We start from the raw sequence: 26,976 nt of genomic DNA on the forward strand, positions 1-26,976 counted from the left end.
GAAAATGATTCTACGATGGAAATAAAATAGGCTAAATTGAACGAGATCGCGTGATAAAAACTTCTCGATTGGGATCGGCTGGAAATTTCATGTTCCAAGGACGGATGCAAATTGACCTTAATGTCACTTGAGTGTTAATTTTAGATTATATCAAAATCGCATCACCTTCGTTATTTTCTATTCTGTTTCGTTCGTTTCTTTATATACAAATATTTCGCCATATGAATTATTCATTAGGTTATTTCGATTTCATCGGAGATAACAAATTTCGCTTTAAATCAAGCAATCAGTATATAAATTTCTTTTTCTCTATCCACTTACTCTACCAATGTATTCATCGTGATCAACGTTTCTCCACTTTGCAGGTTGGCTGAAACATTCAAAGTATACTTTTACGTCTTATAACGAACACTTTTCGACTGATTGAAGGAATACGTTCCCAAGGGAATAAAATGAAATTTTCCCGACCTAGATTCGTTCCTATGGCGGAGAAACTCGTACAGTTGTAACGCGAACCTGTAAATAATAATCTAAGTTAGTTTCTCGAGACGCGCGCGTACGAAAAGAGGAGCTGCTGGAAATTTTGCGAAAGAACGGACCCGCGTGTCGAGTGGCGAAAAGGGACTTGCTCGCTGTTTCGTTCAACGCGCGTCTCTTCTTCCTGCTGAAAGAGCCGTATATCTCTTCTTTCCTTAGAAAAGCGACAGAATAGCTGGTCTGAAAGTACATGGAAAACAGGCTTCTTGAAAGAAACAACCGATCCATTCAGGTGGAATCTTTTTCAAAACCCACTAAATCCACTGTGCGTACAACTGTCGTGTCCACGTTTAAGTACAGACGTGAATTTTTTGAAAGAATTTGAACGACGATTACAATACATTAAGAAAATCGTCGTTGTTTGATTATTTCGATTCGATGATTTGATACTGTAATTTTTGCACTGGGTAATTAGGCAGGCAGAAGCAACAAAAGTCTCGATTCTTTCGTATATTTACGAAGACGCATCGGTATGTCGTACCTTATACATTTCAATAACTTTACTCCTTTGGAACTTTTGAATGGAAAAGTTGTAAGTTTCATATCAGTCGCTCGGTACTGACTTCCAAACAACACCGATGTTAAAAATCGGAGAGCAGATGCGAAGCATTCGTATCAGCATGGAAACTGAACTTTTGTCGGACTCTGTATATTATCGTTTTTGCGATACTAGTACGCGACTTGAAAAAAGCAATCACGGAAGCCATAAATCAAACTAGAGAAAACGATAAGCTAATCGGATTTGTCGGATTAGAATTTAAATCCAAATATATCATTTTAAACAATAAATACATTCGATCTGTCTTTCTAATTCTTTTATCCAAAATGTTTGTTTTGTCTGACAAATGTCCGACAAAAAGACTCACTTGCCTTTGTAACAAGTGTTACTCATTTGTAGTCAGAGTGGAAACTTTCTTTTATTAAAAAAAAAAACTGCACGAATAAATTTACTTCCAAGAAGCAGAATCAACAAGACAGAAAACGAGAAAAGAAAATGACGACCTAACATTGGCCGTTTCGTTCCACGTTTTAGCTGGCTACAAAAATCTCTGCCGTGCAGATTCAAACGTTCACTCTTTTGTTATTCTCGAGAAATGAAATGAGCGCACGGCTGGATCATTCCCAAGTTAGGTCAATTGTTGTAAAAGCAACGAGTCCTGATCGAGGCAGCGAGCCTTCGACATCGGCCAAATCTCGTTCGACGCGCCTGTATTCTTCCAAAGATACCGTTCGCAGGAGAATTTTCCAATACCCCGGCTTCGTTATCACGATGCGCAAGTTTGTCATGTTCTTTATTCACTGTAAACACGAATTGGATGTTTCCTCGACATTGAACGTGCAAGCCGTTTAATTGAACGAAGTAGTATACTTTATTGTTGCGAGGATTAATAAAAATAAATGATGCAAGCGTCGATACTCGGAAACATTTGATAACGAACGGGTGATATTTTAATAATTGATTTGCCTGGATTAATTATGAAAATGGGATTACAATAAAAATCATTTTCATACCGTAATGTGTGGCAAGTATTTTTCTAATTGCTTGTCCGATCGGTGGAATCGAATAATATCGAAGAGAATTGAATTAAATTTTGATTTCAATAAGGATAACGGAAAGCGGATTAAGTTAATATCGCGATATTGCAGTTCAAGTTATAGCAAGAATGGTAGCGTACATTGTACAGAGCGATGGATATTTTCGTGTTTCGTCAGATTTTGCATGCAAAGCGCTTCTTCCAGCGGAAGAACTTAGTAGAAGCGTTATCAAAAAAGTTGGAAATACTTTGCACTCGAGTTAAATGTATAAGCTGTAAGAGGTTGGAAAGCAATCTTGAGAAAATCTCGTACTAGTTGTTCGATGAAAATTCTGAAACATAAAATATTTAAGACCTTTCAATTTATCCGTGTGATACTTGTGACCAAGAACAGAATAACCAAAGATATTTCACGTTTCTGTTTCGTTTATTACCTTGCAAAAGCATTCTCTTCTTCCAACTAAATTCACCAAAATAAATATCCTATTTTCATCTTATTTAACACTCCATAAAGAATCGTCGAGCATCTAAAACGGATAATATCCTCGAAGCCCGCTTGGGCAATCAAATATCGATACTCCACATTTCACATCGCAACCCAATTATTAGCACCCCGTGCGTGCCGATACATCAAAACCATTCTCTACGGCACAATAAAAACTGAGTTTTCTTCGGGATTAAAACGAAGCTTCCAATCGCGCGGACGTGCGGAATTGTTCCAATAAGGCGGGCAATCCGACTTATATTTTTTTTCCAGCAATCGCCTAGCCAGATTGAAATGGAAATACGCGAACTTTGATGGTACGGGTGTCGCACGTCGGAAACACGAAGAAGAGGAGGAAACGAGGTGAGTCGCGAAACCTGCGAAACGGCCGCGCCCGACAGACAAATTGCATTAAATCTCCATTCGCGGCGCGTGGAAAATATTGACGCCGTCGCGCAGCCCCTTTCGCGTAAATATTGATACTCTGCGAATGAATCGTACCGGTTGCATCTTTCATGTGATCGCCGCTTTCGTTCTCAGTTCGTTTGCTCTCCTGGATGGAAAATAAACTGCAGAAGAAACGAACGAACTCTGGTCTAGAAGCATATTCGTATAGAGTCGTAGTTCTCTTCTTTGCACACGTCGTGAGCTTTTCGGTATCTTTGTGTCCGTCGTAAAGCATTCACCGTTCAAACTGTCTACACATACTTGTCTTATTTGCCTGTTTCAAAAGAGGATTACCAGTTTGTTTGTCTCTATACAGGTCTGTGTGAGTGTGCGTGTGCGTTAAGGCTTGAATATTCGATGTACGAGAAACGTAGTTGAAGAATGCTATATAGAAGTGAAAATTGACAAATTGGTGGAAATAATAAAGAATTAATTTGACGGATGTTGTTACTTGTACTTACCTGGAGTACTTGGATTACTTGTACTACAATCAATTGAAAATAACTATCTTGCGATTTGTAGTGAGACAAAGTGGTAATTAGATCTTTGTAGATGAATTGGAAATTTGAACGAGAGGATAGGTCAAGCAGATCTAAATCCAATGACTCTGTACAACGAACGTTACTATAGCAATCAATGCATTTCGGACAATGTAACTAAATTGAACGACACTCTAGAATGAATGCAACTTAACTGTTCAATTTTCTGCACGTTAAAATCTTTTAACAGATACGTTATCGTATAATAAAATGATACCGAATATTCGACAGTCTTCTAACGTATTATCGCAAGATATTTTCTATTTTTAATAAACTCGTGTAATAAGATCAAACAACTTTCGTAAGTTCGTCGCTGGTTTTTTTATTAATTTCAATTTACCAGAATGTTGTAATGTATAAATTGAATTAGAAGAGAAAATAAAAGTTCTTTCTTTACGAACATGAAACATTCTTGAGAAAAGGATTGTCTGACCTAAATAAAAGTGATCTATTATTAACACCCTGAGGAAGTCTGAAATAATTTGATGTTCACCTTTCGTGACTGCAAACTTACACGTGAGTTTCATCCTTTTATCTGTGATCTGTTTAAAGTAATTACGATAACAGACGGCACACTACGCAAAGTAATTTGCAGAAAGATGTATCACGACCGATATAATGCGCGAAAAATGGCAGAATAATTCGTCTACGTTTTCATACCTCCTCGAACATTAAGTAGTTGTCGATCTGTTCTGATATTTCCATTTCATATGATACTTGATTTCGTATTACGCGTCCAACGATAATTCTTTTCCCAAGTTCTCGTAAGTTTTTAAATCTTTAAGATTCTTGGTTTCTTAATTCATGGATTCTTGGATTCTTAAAGATGTATGGTGACAGTTCCAGAAAATTATATTAGTATTGCTACAGTAATTATTTCCTAATTCTCTGGAATAATATATCTCCCATCACGTTTCCTTCCACTTTTGAGTATAATTTCCTAAGAAGGTATAAGAAAAATTCATCAGAAGTAGAGCCTGCTTGACGTATTCGGGCACTTTTGCTTCTACATCATATTTTATTCATCAAGGTATGATTGATTGCCTTGATTTATAGGGGTTCGTTCAAAAAGGACTTCGGTTAACTGTTATCCTCTCCGGTGAGCAGACTGGTCTAATCAGCCGAAATGATCTAATCGAAAAAGTGCCGAACTTTCTCCTGTTCAACATAGAAACATACCAGTAAAAAAGATTTATACGTATTTCGATTAATTAATCATTGTTGAATCTTCGAAGTAAGTTGGAGTCAAATTATAGTAAGAGAAGACAATGCTTTTACATTTAACAATAGTTTTTCACTGATTCAGTGTTTTAAAACTCTACTATGATAATATTAACATTCGAGAATTTTAATACCGTTTTTAAAATTATTAAACTTTTTCTCTCCATATCTTTCGCTCTGTGCTTGAATATCTTACTATTATATTGTTATTTCGTTCGTCTTATATACCATTATACTATCGTTGTTCATATTGTTCATCAATATTAACACGACACTAAATTGAAAAATAAGGATTCGCCTCAAGAATGTTATCTTTCTTTTACCATTCTTCCACCATTCAATATATCTTTCGGAAACAGATATCTCAATAAACCGATGATACTACAATTTGGCTATTTCAGTGGAAGAAGGTGATGGCCCGTACCACGCGCTCGCGACGAAAAATGGCGAATACGACTGATGCTCCATCGCCTGCGAGCAGCCTTTTGTCGTCCACCACGACGACCCCGTTCACCAGCCCGACATCGACAAGCTACTCCACCGAGGGCTATACCTTCAATTACAGCGGCCTTCCCAGCCTAGGTGGCTACTCATTGGAGGATTTGAATTACACGGAACTCTGGGTGGACGTATGGAATAGCACCGAGGCCAGTAACGTGACTGAGAGGTTAAATACCACTGTACTGTCATCGGGAGCAGGCTACTGCGACGAATGGGAGGCAGCGCAACACAAACTCTTCCAAGTAAACTCTCTTCTTCGTTTCTATAAACGTAGCATAGCTTAAGTTTACGGGAATTGAGCCATAGATCCGATAGATCGATATTCTATTCGTATTATGTTCTAATAAAAATTGACTTTAAGGCAATCGTTGAAAGAAATAATTGTCAGATTAATCATGTATCACACAGTGATAACGAAAATGGGAACTTTCGATAAATTTAAACTAGTACTCGTTTATCCGTTGCTGATCGATAACAGCATCACCATCTTTATCGCCACTTTATTTAACGGGCAATGGATTTAAACGATACGTGAAATCGAATCGAGCAACGAGAACTATTTATCAACTGGACGAGTTTTGGAAACTATAGCGATATTTTTCAAGCTTTCATCGGCGTCGGTCAGAATATAAGAAAAATTGCAGGTTCATAATTTTTCATTCGCTGTACGTTTTAAAAATCTCTTATAGCGTTTAACTAATTAAAAAAGCAACGAAAGGAAAAGCAAACCAAGAAAGACGTACAAATTACTATCCTTTAGTGATTACAATCCCATACATTCCGTACATGAGTTTCTTCGTTAAAAAAAAAAAAAAAAAAAACAGCCATGGAACAAGTCTTCGACAGTTTGACGAAAAAGAACGCGAGAAATTGTAGCTTCCATCTAGACGGTAGATTCCCTTCAACTAGGGTGGTCTCCAGACGGTCAGTTGAATTTTCTCGGAGCGAGACGAGGCAATCTTGCCGGCTGATGGATTCTCACGGGGAAACCGTTTCGATTTGCCTTTTGCCAGGCGGCGAATCTGTTCTTCGCAGCGGCGTTCCTGGTGCCGCGTTCTTTCAAGGCCTCAGTACTGGCACTGCGCACCTTTCTCACGGCTGGCTTCATGCTGGCCGCTCTCTGGGCTGGAATTACCATATGCGCCCTGGACGCGATGCTATGGTGTCTGGCTCTCGGCCTTCTGAACGGAATCCATTCGCTTATACTAGCCTGTCGATTTCTGCCTCCCGCGCTCAGCCCCGAGCTGGCTGAGCTCTATCTGAAACTCTTTAAGCCGTACAAGGTCAGCAAGAAACACTTCCAGGAGCTGGCCAAGGAGGCAAGGATATTAAAGCTGGACTCCGGTCAGACGTATGCGACAGAAGGCGTCACACCCGCCGACGAACGACTATCGATACTGTTACGTGGCAAGTGAGTATTACGCGACCGTGTCTGTAAAATACAGTGGTTCGCTAGACTGTTGAAAACTTACGCATATATGTATATATGAATGTATACACAAAGGGAGAAACAACTGCAAATTAGTTTCCAGCTCCTTATCTCTCACTACATGTCTCAAATTATTGCTTCGGTTTTTGAAACGCGTAAACTTTACGATTTTATAACCACACTGTATCTCTTTCATCGATCATATATTCAGAATTTATCGAAAGATAAAATCGAGTCAATAGATAACGCCCCTTTACCGGTGTTTGATCTTGCAGAAGAGATCGAACACCGGCAAAATTACGCAGACTATTCACCCCTCGCCCCTCGGTGAAATCTTCTCGAATTCTGGCACCCTCCGGAAGTGGTTCGCGTGAAGTTTGCGTCTCTCATCTTGTATTCTTCCGTATCTTGTTTATACTGTTGGTACAAAACAGCCTCTAGCTTTATATAGTAGCGCTAGCTTTCGAAGAAACGTCGAAACGTCAGAGTGTTTAACGAATGGTTCTGTGGAGTTCAGGTTGAAGGTGACCTGCGACGGAACACACTTGCATTACATCAAAGCTTATCAGTTCGTCGACTCGCCGGAATGGGAGGCCATGCACGAGAACATCGACGACGTCTTCCAAGTGACGATTCGAGCGGAGGAGTCTAGCACGTACATCTGTTGGACCAGGCTGAAGTTGCTCAGGGTACTCAGGCATAGGCCCCTGCTCAAGGTCGTCCTCAACACCCTCATCGGTAAGGACATTACGTCCAAGTTGTACGCCCTTAACGAGCAGCTCGCTGGTGTCGCCGCGGCCAGTGAGACAACCACGTCGAATCCTTACAGGGGCGTCGCGAGAAGTCTTAGCGTCGACGCTGTAAACACCGAAACTGCCGGAAGAGTACGATCCACGACGTGGAAGGCACAGAGGAGGCACAGTAATCCGCGTAGCGACAGTAAGTTTCTTCGTTCCTCCTTTTCTATCCAATCGTTTGTTAAAGAGGAGACGCGATATCCGAAGACAGAGCACGTTAATTACCGGATGGGAAGTTTGTCGTTTGGCAAATGTGAGAATATCGTCGGAAGTATTGGAAATTTGTTTGTCAGGTAGATTTGATGATTTCACGTGTTTCGCGTTACGTTAAACGATAATACGAAAAGTATGGTTTCGCATGATCATCGAAGCGAAGTGAAATATTATTCGATCCAGCTATACTTCATCCTAATCGACGTGTAACAAGCGCGCGCCATAGAGCATTCCGGCGCTGAAAGGATTAATTCAAGCTTCATTTCCCAAAGTGAAACCACCGTCATCTAATCGGTCGCAGAAAAACACGTTTCTCGAAATAGAACTGCACGATCACCATTCCCAATTATGCTCTCGGTGAATTCAGATCATCGAACAATCCCACTATATTCACTCCCCGACTGTCGAATCTCGTAGACAGTGACTGATTTTCGTTGAACACACAGTCATTCGGTCGATCAATATGAAATAGCAATTAGTCGACTGACACATTGGGAGTGGTGACAAGGATCGAAATGAATTGTCCACAGGGAGTTCGCCATCCCGGTACTCGCACCAATATTGGGCGCCCGTGGTGGCAAATCACTTCCCGCCGAATTCGCCGTTCACCCAGGGTCAAAGCCTCGGGTACACGTTACTGCCGCAGGGTGTTCAGTTTTCGCCACCGCCACGGGCACCCTTTCTGTCGCATCAGCCGTTGACGCGGCAGCGTAGCGGTGGCACGAGCGGCGATTACACCCTGCTACCTCAGACACCGAAGCTCGAGAGGAAACGCTCGAAAAAGGGGACGAGAGAGGTGAGTAGTAGTTGTATAGCGACCACTCACGCTGAATTACCATCGCCTTTCTCTTCGAAATGGGATGTTTAGAGCGTCGCCAGTGGCCATTACTTGCGAGCGGAAGATTGTACCGGATGATGTTGCATTTTTTGCGTTCGAGTCTCTAACATCGAACGCGGACTATTTTGTTTCATACAATGCGCGCGGAAGTGGGATTATTTCGTTTTTCGTTTCGTCGATATTCAGTTGGGTTTAAAACGGTGTCGTTGAATTTTTTCAATATCGACGTTGCACGGTAATTTGGGATGCTTGATCAATTCTCTTATTATCTCTAGGTGTGTTCATGTGTTTCCATTTAAACGCATAGAGAAGTTTCTACTCGACAGAAAATTGATCGTGAAACGTAAATTTGACAATCTGCTAAAACTTTTTCAATTAGCTTCCTTCGAAATACAAATAAAACATACAAATTTCATTCGATAGTGTTCATAATTGACGTATTGGTAATTGGATCGTTGTAGATAGTTGGTTGGGAAATGCAACGCTATTAACACAGCGCTAGTAGAATTGCTTCGAATTGATCAGACGATATGGTACACGGTTGATTCCATAGATCGATTAGGACCGTAGAATTTCGCTAAATCAGGGCAAATTAATTTTTGCCGTTTGTAGTACGTTTTAAAAAAAACAAGTAAAGATTTACTCGAATTCTAACGTTGTCTACAAAAATATTACGTTATAGTTAAATTTTTAACGATATTTCTAATCGCCTCTCAGTCTTCCAACTTGTTCCACCTCCACTAGTTTTCGTTGTCACTGAAAACTACGTTCAGTGACTCTAACGTAGCGCAGCGACTGCACAGAAACTTTCATGACACTATTATTCGGCAAACCGTACTCGTTTTTATCCATAGCTTCTGTTTATCTGGTTTCACGCGGCTATACAACCAGACTTCTACAGTCGATGCGACTTTCGGTCGTTTGTTCCATTTCACTTTGCGAATGATTAAGTGTCCATTCGCGAACACGGGCAAGCGTAGCCCGTTCGTCTTCAACTGGAACGTGGAAACCCAGAAGTATCTGCGTCCACGATATAAATCGCCAGGCGGGAATCGGGATAAAAAAGTTGGACGAATATATCGCTACAGAAAAACTCAATTACCGCGCGTACTCGAGCCAGAAAAGTGAACCGATATTAAGTTAGCATCGGCTTCGTTTCAGCAGCACCCCCAGGCTAGATGACTTTATTCTTAAGCCGCGCACAAAAAAAGAAAAAAAAGGTAACAAAATGAACAGAAACCCGACTGTTGTCCACTTGTGAATGGAGCAGCTGTCTCGTAAAAATAAAAGGCTAAAAGAGAGAACACTTCAAGTCACGAGTGTCAGAAAACTAGCTTCCTTCGCACGAACAAATGGTGCGACGTTGGATGCACGTCTCGTTCTCTTTTTACTCTCGTTTACCTCTTTTCAGCAGGGCGAATTTGGCTAATCGACCGTTTCATCCGGAATATTTTTCCGTCCAATGCTTCCTTCCCGTTTCAACTGGATTTTGTGAATTAATTTTCTACCATCTTCCGTAGAATCTTCGAAGTAGTTACGATAGCTCGCTCGTTTTTAAAACGTTGTTGAACGCGATGCAAAACTCGGAAACAGGCAGCAATGAGGAAAAATCTTCATTTATAATCGGTCGTGTGCATCGATTATTTAATGACTCTTCATTTCAAATTCAGAGGTGACGATTCGAGAAAATTATCCAATTTACAAAAGAAGAGTCGTTTTCAAACGAACCACTCCACTAATCACCACTGCAAATAAAGTAATTCAAGGATCGCGCATGGTAGATTCATGAAAGTTTCTCAGCCGTGCACGATAACATTATGTTTGTGAGCGGCGTAATCGTTTTGTAGCAACGAGCGCGATTCAGAGTCACCATTCATCATCGTTCTCCTCTCGGCTGGTTTGCACGATACAAAGGGGGACAAGAGAAGTTTGAATAACGCGAAATAATGCTTACGTAATTGCACTGAGGCTCGTTGCCGCGCTTAGATTCACGTAAATAGGATACTTAGAAGGAATCGCGCCAACCGTAAATCCAATTGGGTATTCAGGCAAAAGTTGTACAAGAAAATTGCATGTCCGATTCGTTGCACGCACATCAACCTTGTTAGATGAAATATTCGTATGATAACGAGATTAAGATAATCTTCTCGGTAGAGACAGGGACGTGCTTTCTCTAAGTAAACTAATATGTGCCATCGTCTATAATTTTATTCATTTACTCTGATGAGAATTTTAGAGAACATCCATCATTCGAACAGCACACGGAAAAGAAGACAAATTCTCCTTTGTTATATTCTTTTATTTTTGTATCAGCCCCAAAAAATTTGCAACGAAACGATGCATGATCGCAACGCTGACCTTTTGTGACCTAATAAAATGGCCACACGGTTCCCTTATCGGTTTTTCATGAATTACACGGCTTTTGTCCTGCGAAAGTTGGACTGTTTCGTCAATGAAATGTCACAGAATGGTTGATAGCCGAGGAAATTTGTCCCGTGATAACAATGCGAACGATGAAAAAGATTAATAAGGGAGCAGAGATTGTCGCGTGTTAGTACAAATGTTAAGAATGACAGTATCGCGTGTGACGCGTGAATATTTCAGTGGCTCGTGTGCCTCGCGTTCTTAACGTGTCTCGTACGATGCATTAAGCAGTACAAGAAGCCTGAAACCGAGCGGTGCAATTTTTAAGAAAACCCCGCGGCTAATTCGCGTCGTTGTCGTGCCTCGTTTCACCGTCAACCAGGTCTTTTAATTAGTCTGGCTAATTCAATTTGACAGGTGTGAAAGTAGTTGTCGTGCGAGCGGGCCTTGATTCACAAGATTGATGGAAGAAGAGACGAAAAGTAGCGAAAATAGAAATCGGCGCGATTTAAGAAAAATAGTTACAAATTTAAACGCAGATCCGTATTTTATCTGCTGGCACCGAATTATTTTTCAACGAGACAATTATAAGAAAATGTATTAGGTACGACTTTCGTATTACAGTATCGCTATAAAAACGTACTTATCATCTAGAAATGACAAATTTCCTTGGCTATTTTGGGACAATCACGATAATGCTACCAAGCTCCTTTGGCTTCTATCTTTGACCTTTTCGTACGCCTCCTTAGTAACACGCCTTTTAGTCTTACGAGGCACGTGTTCAGTAACTAGTAGGCCTTAATGCCTTTTCGGTTGAAAAGCGTTTTAAGGTCTAGGCTACGCTGCTAAGAATTTGCAGTCTGAGTTCTCGGAAATAATGGAAAATTTCCCGTCAGTGTCGTAAAATCCTAGAAATTTCAGATCTTCGACTAATTCAAGAATCTAACGAACTCGAGATACGCTTCAACGAGCTCTAAATAATAATTTAACCGAACGCAACGCAATTTCTAATCTGATGCACTTGGATAACCACTTTACGGCGTACTGCACATATTCGGAAACACTTAACAGCTATGTTATGCAAATCTAATTACAGAGGCATTTAGGTCGTTAGTGTACGGATCTGTCGCGGAATGCAACGCTTAATTTGTAGCTGTTACTGCAGAGGCCACTTAAATTTTACTTATTTCAACGAATGGGGATCTTCTTATCGTCAATTGCATTTGATAGGTTGTAGATTTTCGTAATATTCATATGCAAATCGTGTTTTCGTAACCTTACAATCGTTACGTGTTTAATTCGCGACGAAGCAAGAGAGAAACAAGAAGCTAAAACTGAACTAAATTTCAAACTATTCACTTTCTTTTTGAAAACGACCTACGTACAACGTATTTCTAGTTGAATACTTAATTTCAATATTACATTGTCCAAGTACTTTCGTTTGATTTCTTTGATTTTCAGAGACCTTATTTCAGCTAACTCTCTCGTAGTTGTCTTTTACTCGAACGAATTCAAACGTTCACACCCGTGCCAAGTCGCAAGCCAGCTCGACGTCACAGTACGACGTCGTACACGAACTGACCAGCCATTTTTCTCCCGTAGTAGCCACACATTATCTAATCGTTCTCTTTTCTGAATTATTGCAGGTAACTTTCGAGACGCCCGTATGACGGTCGCTCGACGGGGAGGGCCCTGCAAGCGTACCACTTCTGTCGCTATCGCCTCAGCGTTCCGCCTAGCCCCGTCGAGATCTCATAAACGCGAACCATCTATCACGGTTCGTTCTGTGAAGCACGTCGCCGCCGTCGTCCGGCTACTAACATAGCACGGCCTATCCAGCAGCAGCCGCCAGAGTGTCGTGTGGCCGCATGGTCGCGCGACGCGGATCCAGACAGACAGACACGGACGACAATGAACACTCGAGCGCAGTTTGTGCATCTATCTGTGTGTATGTGTATGCGCGCGCGTGTCTGTATGCATATATGTGCAAATGTGTGTATGTATGTGTGCGCGCGTCGATGCTCTGTGAACATTCGCGGAACTTCGTTTACGCGAACGCGTGTCCCATTCGTCGAGTACTGTAATCGACGAAGACGCGCAACGGTCTGACCATGTTCATATCCCGCAAGTGCTACGCCTTACACGTAACTGATACACGCAGAGCCACGTAACACGTGCACAATAAAATACCTAAGCAAAACCTAAGCCGTGTGTTCGATATTGATCGTGGTGAAAGGAGTTTGCATGGTGTTCCTCGACACACGAGTGGCCGGTGTCGCGAAACGCGTCTGTTCTCCTTCCACTTCTTCCTCTGCTAATTCTTCCGCTACTTCTTCTTCTTCTTCTTCTTCTTCTTCTTCTTCTGATTCTTCTTCTTCTTCTTCTCCTACATCGGGGAAACGGTGTTCGAAAGAAAGAGGAAGTTAACGTCGTTGGAAGCGAAGGTTCGTCAGGAAGTTACGAAAGACTTGACCAAAAAGCGTGCTGGAAAACTGGGACGAAGAGAAAAGTTTCGTGGGCAGGTGATGAAAGGCGAGAGAGAAATCGAAGGAAGGATAGGCTGCTTGGTAACTCGAATTACACGCTCGTTGAAACATCGAATCCTTCGATCGAGTCTGAAAAGGACGGATGACGAAGTGGAAGGGAGAAATCGAGAAGATTGAGTTTGTGCTTTACATTCGCACAGAAAACCAAGGAAGTAGCTGTTCCGCGATCGTCCAACGGTTTCTAGTCCTCCACCTAAACTTTTATGACCACGCACGCGTTCAATTTTCGCGACGAACTCGCGGCCGCTGTTCAAACGCTTCTTCTTTTCCTCCTTCCGCTCGCAAACGGAATCCATTTCAACGTTCGTTCACACGCGAGTGATGTTCCACGTTATGATCATTGTGGAAGGGCACCCGGGGAAATTCCACGCGTTTGCTAGTTTTCGCTGGAAAAGGATCGCCGACAGCGAACACGCAGAAATTCCTACGGAACCATCTAAAGATGATTTAAAAATGAAAAATAGATTATAAATGTATACTTGTGACGAGCGTCGCCGCTGTGTACACCCTTACATCGACTGTGATTATAATGGATATAATTATTAAGTCTTTCAGAGGATGCCGAATAAATACACAGTACAGAAACTCGTTGCGGAACGAGTTAACAAGCGCAGGATTACCTGGGAGTCCTCGAGGTCGGTAAGTTTAGACGTCTCGCGATTGCCAGTGGTTTCCCAGTCGAAGTGGAATTTTTAATAATTCATCGTTTCCACGTGTTTGCTAAAATTAGTAGAAAATATCGTATAAACATGGATCGGGGCATTCGCTCTCGTTTTACGATGCAATAACGGCTTACGAATCTTTCTTTCTCTCAAGTCGTTTAGCGCAACAGTCTCGATCCAATAATTCGTTTCATTAAGCAGTCAAGCTTTTTCTTTCTCGCGAAATCGAATTTCACATGGTTAGGCAGGCAGTGGAATCGAACGAACCATTGAATTTCCAAAGCGAGTTCATTTAGTTTCCCGTTGAAAAAGAAGCAATTAATTTCCTTTGGACGAGCGATCGGCTCGGCGACTCGCTCTACCGCAGATTCGTTGGCTGGCGCGTCTCAACTACGATATCGATCTCTCGAGGACGCCAACTGTAGACAAGATCGGATAAGAAATGAAAACCGAGAAAAGAAAAAAAAACAGGAAAAATGCGATACGCCGAGAACGCAACGCAGAATTTCGAATTACAGACGAGCAGAGATTATGGCCGCTCCTGCGATGATCGAAAAAGGTAATCGAACGTGCACAGAGAAACCGGCGAAAGGGAAGAAACAACGGTAATCAACAGCAGCGACACAATAACGAGAAACAAGTTGAATGAAAGAAAAAGGAAAGAACGAATTAAAAGAAGAAGAAAGAACAACAAGAGTTCGCGCAAAAGGATGGAATGAAGAAAAGAGAACGAGCGTAATCTCCAGACGTAACGCAATAAGTGCTTCGTTAAAATGAAGAAAAAACCTGCAATAAAGTGCTTCGAAAATAAACAAAAAAAAAAAGATAAAATAAAATAAAAGTAAAGTAAAATCGTAGTTGATTATCGAGAGGGTTAACAGAGCAGAGTTATGGTTTAAGGCGAACCTAAGATTAAAAATTATAACGTACGCGTCGCGCGAGAATACAAAAAGATAAAATATAAAGTAAAAACAGATATAAAATAGAGCACGTGTAGTAGAGGGAAAGGGACGAATATTAAAACAAAATAAACAAAATTTGAAGAAAATAAAACAATGTGTGTTTGTATGTTTCTATGTTTATATAATCCCCGCGTGTGAGAGCGAGGCCGTAGAAGATCTAATAAGACGCACAAACAATTTAAACGAACGATTTAAAAAATATAAAATAGAAAAGAACGTGGGACAGGAAATGAGACGAACGAAAAAAGAAGGAAGAGAGAGATGAATGAAAAGGGAAGTGAAACGAAGAACGCACGTGTGATGTGAGAAAAAGTAGTGACGGTCGTGTTGGCACAGGCAACCGAAAGCAGGTGCGTGTGTTTGATGTAACGACGATCGAGCAACCCGTTACGTTTGTTGTAAACGTGTCTTGTTGCATCGAGAATTGTAACGCGTGTAGTAGTCGTTGTTCTTGGGCTACGTTCGTTGGAAAATATATCGTGGCTGATAGACCGATGTTGTAAAGCGAACGATGTGTTTGAACGTGGAACATATGTTGCAGTTGATAGTCACTGCCGTAGAAATTGTGAATATATTATCGATAGTGTAAATTTAGAGAGATATTGGGTCGACCAGAAGCGAGTTTGGGATTACACATCATGTTTGAAATATCTCAACGAAATTATTAGAAATCAGAGTAAGACGATGAATGAAATTTATGAAGAAAAAGATATAAAAATTCTCATTAGCCAAAGCGTGTGAATTATTATTAATTATATCGATATCCATTTCCCTTTTTTACCACAATTTTCCTTATTTTTAGGATATTTAACTTAGCGAGGCGTTCACATTAAAGTTAGCATACTAATAATCGTTACACGGATTTCAATCTAAATTAAAATTAAAATGTCATTCGCGAACATATTTATAAAGGCTGGTAATTATGCTATATTTAAAAAAAGTTCATATATGTTGTTAAAAACAAACTTTGACAATGCCATTAGGATATTAATAAATTCACGATACAACGAAATTTAAGATAATAGATAATCCCAAACTTGCGAAAGATAGCATAAGGATTGACGATTACAAAATTTCTTTTTATTGCTTGTTATTTCTCAAAATGACAGGAACGATAATATTTTTTTAATAACTGTAAATAACACGAACGAAATCACGTTTACTCGTTATGAATGAAAATGTACCTGTTTTAAGCTATCGTGAAATGGTATTTATCTCTCTAGATTTACTACCAGCTTCAAATAACGTTAATAATATCAATGTTTCGTCTATTTTCATTCGCCGTATTTTTGACAAGAAACACCAGTTAGCCATGTTATATAAAATATAATTTGCGATTAATATATCTTGTTAGCAAAATTAAACATTATTTACAGTGCGACGTAGAATTTTATTAATGTCACCGCAAGAACTCGCTTCGCAGCAAACAACGCAGCAACTAATTATTGATATATATATATACGATAATTTGTTGTATCAATTTTTGGAAAAGGACCGAAGTTCGACCAGGTAAGTCATGCAATGTCGATTACAGAATACAAAAACATGTTCCAAAAATATCTGAACTCTAATCTCTAAAATATCGAAATTATCAATAAACGAAGGAAACTCCGAACTTGTTCTCTATCAAATTCTTTCTATTTTTATAACAAATAATTAACCTTGTACGTTGCGCTACTACAATCATCGATGAACTTGAACATAATCAAACACACGTATAAAGAAGTTAGGATAGTCATTAAAAAGAAAAAAAAAGGCCTCTTCGAGCTTTGGATCGTAATCGCTTCTCGAACAGTTTTTATCGCTATCGTATATTCTTGATATTTAATCACGTAAAGAAACTAACGAGTTGTCGATCGATCGTGATCGATTAGTATCACTATCAAGTACATACATAGTATCGTAATATATAGTTTCTATGACAATACGTAAATGGTAGAGATTCTCGAAAAAAATCCAATTTCTCCGTGGCCGTGTAAAACACAGCGATCATAGAACATATTTACATATTGACGCGCTTATATTTTTATATATGTATAGTAAGAAGAATTGTAAAATAGTATCGTTATAGCGTATTGTACATAAGAGACAGTATTACGTATCGTGGTTAATGGCGTTCCAGCGCTTCTTCGGAATTTTCGAACGCGTTGGCCAAATAGCTGAAAATACTCCAAATACTCCAAATATTCGAATATTCATCACGTAGATCGCTGAGCGTTGTTCTCGTTTGAAATTGCACGGTTTCGATTATTTTGCTAAATAATAGCGTTAATTCTTTGTCTGGCATCGTATTTTATTTACTCCGTTCAAAACGTGCTTTTGTTTCGTCATATGGAATTGTTCGACTTTCTGCCTTTTCGGAGGAATAAATTTGATGGGAAATTGTTTGATAACATATTACGGTTACAAGCAGCCCCTAAATTTTTCAACGAAGAATTGGTATTATCGATATTTGCATATTAAACTTAAAATTAGGTCACAACAAACATTATCGAATTGTTTGAATATCATTTGATATTACGAAGTTTTATTAAAATTTCAGATTAATTTACATAAATGTCTAGTTTACAATAGAACGCGGTTAATATTTAAATAAAATATTTTACTTTTACTAAAGAAACGTTTATGTTTCTTAAGATTATTGTTCTGAGAAAATAATACTTTCGAATTGTATTTAATAGCCATTCAACAAGTTACATTATTTCGATTAAAATTTGCTAAGCTGACACATGTCGCTGCTTTCCAGACAAAGTAGCTTATAATAGACGATTGACTTGTTGAAAATACTGGATATTGCCAGTCAAAGAATTAATATTGGCTACGGAAACCAAGACGGCGTCGATGGTATTAGTAGTAGCGGATTGTACAAGTCAGACGTGGCTCGGAGCCGTCAGATTCTAAAATATCTCTGTTTTATTTCTCGCTGTTTCTGTTTGCCGAATTTCAGAGAGAGTGGAAATAAAAATCATCCGGATTAAATATTAATATACATAACATATAGACCTGTATATTTCATTTCCAGTAAAAAATTATTAACTTTTGCGTTAAATTAGGATCGCACGAAATAAAAAATGAATGTTACTAATGAAATTGTTTTAGTTTCTTGGGATTAAAAGTTTAAATTATACTTTATCACATTTCTTTCTTTTTTTACGGTGTAAAAAATGAATAAGTCAAATTACATCATTTCAGAATTCGAAATACGCAGTTTTACATCGAGTGAAATTACAATGAAATTTAATACTTTTCGCTCAACGTACCTACAACGTCCCATTTATCGGTATAATATCTCCAGTGTTTTACTCGTTTTGCTAACAAGAAGAACGTTAATAACAGAAATGTCACGCAGCATTTTTATCATTGTAGAATTTTCCACTATCGAGAGATATTTTAATCGATAACGATACCTGCAATTTCTTTTATGTGAATCACCTTTGCAAATCCCCTCATATTTGTCGTATGTTTCGCTATTATCATCGAAACAGGAATCGAAGCGTATGATAAAAGACAGAATTAATTAGCGTTCTGTTTGATTCGACGAATTCAGAGGACCTTCGAGTATTCTCATCTGCACCGGTATTATCCACCTATCAATTATACGCGTGTTCCTTTGAAACAACGATCTCTCTTCGATTCCACGAATTTCCAAGAACGTTACGCTTTGATCTCTCGCTTGTAGGCAGAGAATGCGTACAGCAGATAATCGTTCCCTTTTACCTTTACGACGTACGCTATCGCTCAAATGTATCCAAACATTTGATTCTTAACAATTCGGACGATTCACGTTAGAGGTGAAAATGCTTTTATATAAAATCTTCTCTTTTGTTACCATCGAATGAATATAAAAATGAGATAATTTATCTGTCCATTCAATCGTTAGTTAACAAATATTCTTACTTATTTCAGTAACATTTAGGTACGTATCGTCATTATAAATTACGAATCGATCAAGTGTCCGAATATTTGCAAGCGGTAGCATAAATCTGACGTTAGAAGATTCTGAAAATCATAGAAAAACGATGGACATCGAAGAACGTAAACAGCAATTATAACATCGTGTAACGAGGTACATGGCGTCGGACACGCGTTCTACGTGTCCTGGTTCCTTGAATTCGTCGATATTGGCATGAAACCAGCTGAGCGGCGAACGTCTGGCTAGATTTTAGGCCGAGTTATTTACATACGAATGGAGACTGAACCGAATGCATTTGCCAAACATTTTTTTCTTCCACAACCCCACGCTCGATATTTTCGACATCCGCAGATCCGGTTGTACAGTATGTCTCGTATAATGTGAACAAGAATGCATTTGGAGGTGAGAGGGGACAGCTGGTGATTCATGGGACGCGTGTCGTGTCGAATCGTTAATCGTTTAGCCGATAATACTGTTTCCGGTCAATACGCACGAAAATCGTAATTAATGCCTGAAATGTGCAGAATTTTGATGCGCCCTGTAACTCTGTTTCAAAGTGCGCAACGATGCACGAACGTTCTCAAAAAGAAATTCTCAAAATATTTAATATTGGGAAAATGTGGTACGTTTATGGAGCTTAATTCGCATGTTTTCGAGCGATGCAGATGGTTATAAATGACGCGATAGAAATTCACTGATCGTTTCCCGTCTTTCCTAAATTTAGATATTTTTCACTGTTACAAATAGGTACGACGCCTTTTTTATTTCCTCATAATTTCGATGTGCCAATTTTCTTATCTCTTAGCATGAATTTCTGATATTTCTCAAACGTTTATTCTCCCTCACCTGATATTTTGACGTGGATGCGTTCGAAAAGTTTACACAGGAATATAAGAGAAATTTGCAAGCTATGAACTTCCGCAAAAATAGGAATTTTATGGAATAATAAACAGACCGTTTCTTGCAGTGGCTTTCATCAACCTTTTCTTTGTAGATTTCGATCTGTTACTGCCTGAAAATACAAAGATTCGAGGTTTCCACGCTAGAGTAGCCACAAAAGATTACTCGAAGCGACAAGATCATAGCGTTCCCGTTTCGCGCGAAAAAATGCTCTGGATCGATAGAAAAGAATTCAGCTCGAATAATGTTTCCTCTGTCCGGTAATCGGCAGGAACGTTGTTTCAATCGCAATCAAGTACGACAAAAAGACATCGATAATCGTATCGAGTGTCAGGTGTTAGCTCGTCCTTTGTGTACTTTTCCTACCGATGATCCTCATCGATTTTCGATTATCTCCGTTTTCGTAATGAATATTCCTAAAAGGATTGGCGCGAACCGATGGTTAACGAACGTGAAGAAAAGTGGCCGAAAGGTTTTGCACGAAAATGAACCGTTTCCAGAACGTTTCGTGAGAAAATTCAAGCCTTTAATTCTTCACGCAAATCAACCGATCTATGTATCACTTTGAATTACAAAATTCGGCCTAGTTCAGCGTGTCGTGTTCGATTTGAATTATTTATTACCGTTGCAATTAATTACGAGAAGAAACACCAGCTGTACCTGTCGCAACGAGGGATAATTTTCTAATGTATTGGAAATAAATTCCAGCCATCCAACTAACGAATAATGTCTCTAAATAATGAAAAATTCCGATTAAAATGTTAATGATTGTTTTATATTACATTAAACATAAACGTAATATAATTCGAAATCCGAGATATTATAATTTCCACAAAGATTCATGGGGGTTTCAACATAATGTAAGATAAATAGGTCAACTAAATCCGCTTAAGAAGGAAGCACAAGTTGTATCGAACCAAAGCATAAATTCTTGTCATCGTTACTCCATTATTTGCGAAAAATGTATACCTATCGTAAAATTCAAAAGCTTGGGGAAAACAACTTCCTTTCGACATCGCATACCCAGCACGAAACTCGGTAAAATTTGACCTCTCTTTATCTCTTCCATACCACGTGGCAACCGAGATTTTGTCAAAAAGCGGTCTTGCCAAAAGCCTGACATTCGTTTAAGCGAAATCGTATTTTCCGACGAAGCGTAGCGTTTACCGTAGAGAACGAGAGCCCGAAGAGTGTCTTTTTCCACGTTGCTTCGCGTTATCCGTAGAACAGCGAACAGGAACAGCGTGCAAAAAATAATTGGAAGCGAGACGAGAATATGCGAATAGAAAGAAAGAACGAACGAGAATAAGACAGCAAAAAAACAAACAAAAAAAAAAGAGAGAAAAGAAAGGAAAGACCGAGCGATGATGAATGGCAACAACAGCACTGTATATTATTGCAATTATTTATTATTACGACATGTTCGTTGACTATTATGTTAGAAATAAAAACTACATTGAGAAACTGGCCGAGTAAAATGAATTTCTAATGGAACAAACCCTCGAAATATTTCCATTTTTCCCCGAGATCTGCCTTGTTCATCCCACTCTGACGTTTATTCTGCCCCTATCGTTTCATTCTCCGGCCCCTTTCGCTCTCTATAGTCACGGAAACAACGAAGTGGGAACGCGAGGGCACTCGAGCCGGAAGAAAAGCGGAACAAGAGACGAGGACGTGGCTGAAGGCTCCGCTTCGAAACACAATATTTGCTGTTTCTTCATCGCCCGCCCACTCAAGAACGATTCCACGAGTTTTCGAGTGCTCGATCATTGGTATTAGATTCACCATCCTCGAAACAGAGAGTATTCGCTCGTTTTGCAGAATTATTCGAAGGGTGAAAGCTTGGACTAAAGAGAAGAACTTTCGAGGAGGGTCGAGTCATTCGGCAGATGAATACATATTTATCCCGTGCCATTTCACTCTTTCAAATCGTTGTTATATATCCTTCCTCGATATTTCTTCCTGCGCGGAAGATAGATTCGATAAATTTGTGAAAATATATTCAACGCGATGATACGTATTTAAAAAAATGTAATGTTTCTCTGCGTTAGAGATTTACAAACTGCGATAGCTTCCAAAAGATCCGCCGAATTTCTGAAAATTCAGAGACAGTGGCGGTGCTAAGTTTAGCTTTGTAAACTTGTTACCCTTTGTAAACTCGTTAATTATCGTACAGCTATTGTCACCTAATTCTCTTCTCCTTTGGTTCCCTTTTTTTGCTGTAGCACACTTTTTGCGGAATCAACGGATTTTTAATTAATTGCTAAATGCACGTTCCATCGAGCAATCAGAAAGATCCTGTTTATCCGAAACAATGCATTGGAAAAGGGTGGCACGGACAAAAATCAATATTTCGTATTGTTTAAAGGCTCCTACCGCATACCCGTGCCATTCGGGTGGCATTTATTCTCTCGTCTACCATTTACTGATAAACGATTCTAGACAAAAGACTGAAAGTAAATTTCGCGTGTCTTTTCCTAGTTGAAATAATATCTCGATAAATATTGGAACAGTAATATGTAGGATAGGAATAGACTTCATAAATAACAATAATTTGTTTTTATTCTATCTACCCCTCTATAAAGAACAGATATTTCTTTTCATTTCCTCGTTCATTCCCTCTGTTTGAAAAATATCGTATTGTCCTGTGCTTTTTCGTGCTGTATGGCTTTATTCAGGTATTTAATTTATGCGTTCCGCTAAAAGTCTCGTACTTGCGTGGGAAACGACCGAAAAGAAATTATAGTAAACGTAACAAATAAATTTATTTCTTAATTTTAGACTTCAATACTATGTTTTACTATTATATATAACTGACTTAATAAATAGCTAAAGATGTAGTAATTTTTTATTAAACAATAATTTAATTTTGAGCTTAATAGAAATACCGTTTTAAATACAAATTAGAATTTCTAAATTCGTTTCTGTCGAATATTTTCAAAATGAGGTGTTGGAGCCCAATATTCCGTTGATTGTGGCACGGGTGTTGTTAAATTTGCATACGTTCTTGATAATGATGGTAAATTTACTTTGGTGGTATTCGTTTTATCTATAATTTCTATATTTTTGTCACTGTCCGATCTTGATATTTTGATATGCAGTTTGGGATTTTCACCTTTGACCATCTGCAATCATTAAAAAGAACATTAAATGAACAAAATCTACAAGTAAATTATTAATTTCGAGTTACAGCTACAAGTATCACGATTCGAATTAAACATCTACCACTCGTCTTGTTCATCGTTGTCTCGTTTCTAATAAGAGATTTTTCAAATAAAATTCTCTAATCTACGTTTCAGATAATAACGTGATAAATGATTTCACAATGATTTAGTATGCACCGACCTCACATTTTATCATAAAAATTATATAGTATCATAAATCGGATAAAAAATCATGATATAATATACGTACAAATAATAATTTCATATACAGTTTAATTTTAGTTCTACCTTATTTCTAATTTTTCACAAAGTTTTTGTATATGTACGTTTTATTTTTACTTTACATAAACGCATAATGTTTCGAATTTTAAATATCTCCGTATTAAAATTTATATTTCGATATTTTCATATTAAAATTCGCATTTTAATATTCCTGTACCAATATCCATATTCTAATACTTTCGCATTGAAATTATTTGAATTACGACATAATGACTTTTTACTACTAAATCATTTTTCTACGTGTTTCTAGATGCAACATTTAACTCGTACCTAACATAATACATATATACGTATCCTGCGATTTTTACCTTTATCTGCATCTTTTTGTTATTAACGTTCACCACTTTTGACTCAACGTCATCTTCATCCTCGATATAATCATTTTCAATAGTATACACAGGTATAGAAATTCTTTCGTAATTCCTTTTCCGCTTTTCATAATTATCGTCTTCGTAATTATCTTCTTCTTTAGGCAATTGTATCACGATGGTGTAAGGATGATGATTTTCGGCGCGTCCATCAAAATCGTCTCTCGTAGAACCATATCTGAAACGTCTGTTTATTGCTCTAGCGACTCTCATAACGAAGCAAATTTTAATTACGAGCCATGATAAATCTGTTAGTGAACTGTTCTACAAATAACTTGCGATCTAGTTTTCAATCCAATTACCAAAAACCAGACGTTTCGAGTCGAATCACTCGAGCTTGCACAATTTTATAATTAAATTTAATGCCAAAAATATCGAAATTTCCCACTCACTCTCCCTCCCCGTGATTGTCCAGCACGTGACGCAGTCGATAAATCTACGACGTCGAACCGACAAATTAAACCGGGGATTTTGTAAAGTGGCACAGACAATGCGTCGTTTATTGACATCTGGGTTTATGCTTTTGGGCATGTGGTCATTAAAACGCGGGAAATTAATACAACTGTCAATAATTGAAATTTAACGAACTCTACGATCGTCGATGATCTTAATTTTCAGAATATACCTCACGTCTTTTTCATCTTAAATTTATTTTTCTTAATTCTACTTTTTACCTTATACATGCAATGCCCAATTCGGAATAAATAGTAATCGGAGTATGAAATTCCTAACTGAACGAAGCGAACTAAATTCGCTATTAAATAATACTGCATAAATAAAGAATATAACATAAGAATACGATCTTCGTATCGCGCAACTCAATACTCACTCCGTACCTATTATAACTTGGCCTTCGAGAATAATGGTCTTCCGGTGATATCCTCTTAGAATGGTAGAACTTGGATGATTTGTGATCCGCGTACGATCGAGGCCGCCACCATGGTCTACGTTGATAGTACTTGTACGGCCTGATCAGTTTGTAACCGTCTCCCATTTCGATAATTTCGAACAGCAACGCGAAAAGTGCAACTAGAAAACAGCGCTAGTGAAGCAACAAATTATTGATTTTATACGATTGAAAAAATGATCGAACGAGATAAAAACGTATCTTCTCACAACTTTTATTAATTTCTAGCCTTTCTTTCATAATTTATTAATATATAGTAGCTGAAATTTAACGGTGTTCCTAACTTCGAATTTCAGTTATTTGTCGTTTACGTTATTACAATCTAACTGACATTATTCGAGAAATTATCGTACGATCCGCTATTCTTTCTTCGTTGATATAGTATGCAATTGTTTCACACGTCAAATCATATCATACAGTCTCCGTGTTTCGAGTTATCGAGTTGTCTGCATACAATCAGTTTCTTGTCCTTGACGCTTCTATCAATTTCGACAATGAAATAGCGTCATGACAACGCGTTATGATAAACGTCGACGATGAGAATCGGCCAGATACCGTTTTATTATATCCCGAAAATGTGTTACGAGACGAATGGGAAAGAAGACAGAGCTACGCACGTTGTGCCTCTCGTATACGTGATTGCAGTTCCATTCAGAAAATTAATCAATGTGCCAACGTGACATAAATATTCCACGAGACTCGACATAGTAAATCGTAATGTAATTAGTACTCACCCGTATAAGCATATTCATTTTCGAAATGAAGAAACTCCACTTTGTACAATTATCCCGTTGCACTATTATATTTATTATATTCGAATAAAGTTCGTGATTTAAAATAACATAGCCGAATCTGGCGACCGTACAAACACGTGTGGTGCACTTCGCCACTTTCCAGCGATTCTAGTTCTATCGTTCACTGTGATCGAAGAGAACGGACACAAATTGCGAGGCGAAGCGTCGTTTCATGCATTTCTGCACAGAATAACGAATCGTCGATGATTTCGTTCACGAGGCAACGTCCATGTGCGTCGTCACATGACTCGAAAGTTTTCATCCGCTAAACTTTCTTTTATATTTTTCCCCACTCTGTCGCAATTACGCGTATACCGACTACGCGAGAGAAAATTCTGATCCGATGGTCCATTCGTTTCTTACTTGATACCCCTTTTTTTTATCTGTACTAAATCTCAGGCAACACGGACAGAAGCGGTAACCTGTGTTGAACGAAGCGATGCTCGTTAGCTACGTTTCTCCATCGGTCGCGTTGTCGCTTTCATTTCATTCATTCGCGTGGAACAGTGACGAGAAGAAGATGCTTTATCGTACGCTAAATACTTTCTAGTTTCCCTTTTTTATGTTTTTTTGCTACGTTATTTACACTATGTTCGATACTTGCTAGTTTTTCTTCTCTCTGCTTCTTCTTCTCTTTTTCCTCTATTATTTACGAACGAATCAAACGCTCGCACGATTTATTAATAGACAGTAGATGTTTTTAATTATTTTGTAAATTATCTTTCATCAACAACGAACGTGGATTTGCTGAGAATTTCTATTTTCAAGATTTATTTAAATTCGGTTCAACGATAAAAGCTAGAAGTCATCGTATTTTCGTAATTGGTTGAAATAAAAGCTTAGAGATAAACGAAGTCGTAGATTCTTGGAAAATGAAATACATAATTATTTCTAGATAATTTCTTTACGTTTGTATGAGTCATCATGTAGAATCTTCTATTGTCAAGCACCTATTGTCCATTCTATTCCGTCGCTACGAATCGCTATTCGCCATTCTATTCTATCGTCTATTGTCACGAGCACCCTATTGTCAACAAGTCTCTATTATCCCGATGCTCTTACTCTTTTCTAAATATTTCCTGGTCTAAATAACTTCCTTGCATTCGTTAATTTATTATCATTTTTTAAATATCGACATTGGTCAACCTTACAATTCATATCGTTGAAACATTTTCAAGATGATTTTCCAGACGCGCGTTTCATTAATGTACCTGTTATGACACAAATGGAATAGTCGTAACGTACCTAGTGATTAAATTAGTTAATGTTAATTAAAATTCAACGCAAACGTGCTTGGTACATTTTGATAATGAATTCTCTTTAAACTAATAGATCGCTCCAATGTATGTAATTAACATGCGATTAAGAAGTCAATAATTAATGAGTTTCTTCTGAAAGTATTGATCGTTGTGACATGTAATATGCATGTAGAAGATTAAAATCACGTAAAACGTCGTTGGAAATATAAATTAAAAAATTACATGCTAAGAGTCTACCTCTGCATTTTTCATTAACTCCGCTTTGATATTTAATATTTTAATATTTTATAACATGCCTTTTAAATAAAATATAA

At 38.4% G+C, this 26,976-nt stretch overlaps 2 protein-coding genes across 6 annotated transcripts in view; one reads left to right on the top strand and one right to left on the bottom strand.

The window, feature by feature from the left end:
- The window catches only part of LOC138184790 (blood vessel epicardial substance-like), a 67,917-nt gene extending 47,607 nt beyond the window's left edge, over positions 1–20,310 (top strand). For 4 of the 5 annotated variants that reach the window (XM_069123088.1, XM_069123086.1, XM_069123090.1 and 1 more), the window contains exons 3-7: positions 5,165–5,506; positions 6,278–6,675; positions 7,211–7,632; positions 8,234–8,499; positions 12,552–20,310. In XM_069123088.1, coding sequence (XP_068979189.1) covers positions 5,177–5,506; positions 6,278–6,675; positions 7,211–7,632; positions 8,234–8,499; positions 12,552–12,575 — 1,440 coding nt within the window. In that variant the 5' untranslated portion in view covers positions 5,165–5,176 and the 3' untranslated portion in view covers positions 12,576–20,310. The remainder of the gene's footprint in view (positions 1–5,164; positions 5,507–6,277; positions 6,676–7,210; positions 7,633–8,233; positions 8,500–12,551) is intronic. The other variant, XR_011174410.1, reaches the window with a different exon arrangement.
- Positions 20,311–22,596: 2,286 nt separating this feature from the next.
- LOC138184993 (uncharacterized) lies at positions 22,597–25,548 on the bottom strand. Its single transcript, XM_069123546.1, has 4 exons — positions 25,344–25,548; positions 24,539–24,744; positions 23,643–23,880; positions 22,597–23,013 (listed from the first exon to the last, which is right to left on the bottom strand). The coding sequence occupies exons 1-4, from the start codon at positions 25,359–25,361 to the stop codon at positions 22,801–22,803; spliced, it is 675 nt and encodes a 224-aa protein (XP_068979647.1). The 5' UTR covers positions 25,362–25,548; the 3' UTR covers positions 22,597–22,800.
- Positions 25,549–26,976: the final 1,428 nt, after the last annotated feature.

Source organism: Bombus flavifrons, chromosome 11, assembly GCF_040668555.2.
Source record: "Bombus flavifrons isolate JBK064 chromosome 11, iyBomFlav1_principal, whole genome shotgun sequence".
NCBI classification, from domain to species: domain Eukaryota; kingdom Metazoa; phylum Arthropoda; class Insecta; order Hymenoptera; family Apidae; genus Bombus; species Bombus flavifrons.

Coding starts and splice junctions, on each gene's coding strand:
- LOC138184993 (XM_069123546.1), bottom strand. Junction 23,881..24,538: donor CGAAGGCCAAGTTATAATAG/GTACGGAGTGAG, acceptor CAGACGTTTCAG/ATATGGTTCTACGAGAGACG. Junction 23,014..23,642: donor ACAAAAAGATGCAGATAAAG/GTAAAAATCGCA, acceptor TAATGATTGCAG/ATGGTCAAAGGTGAAAATCC.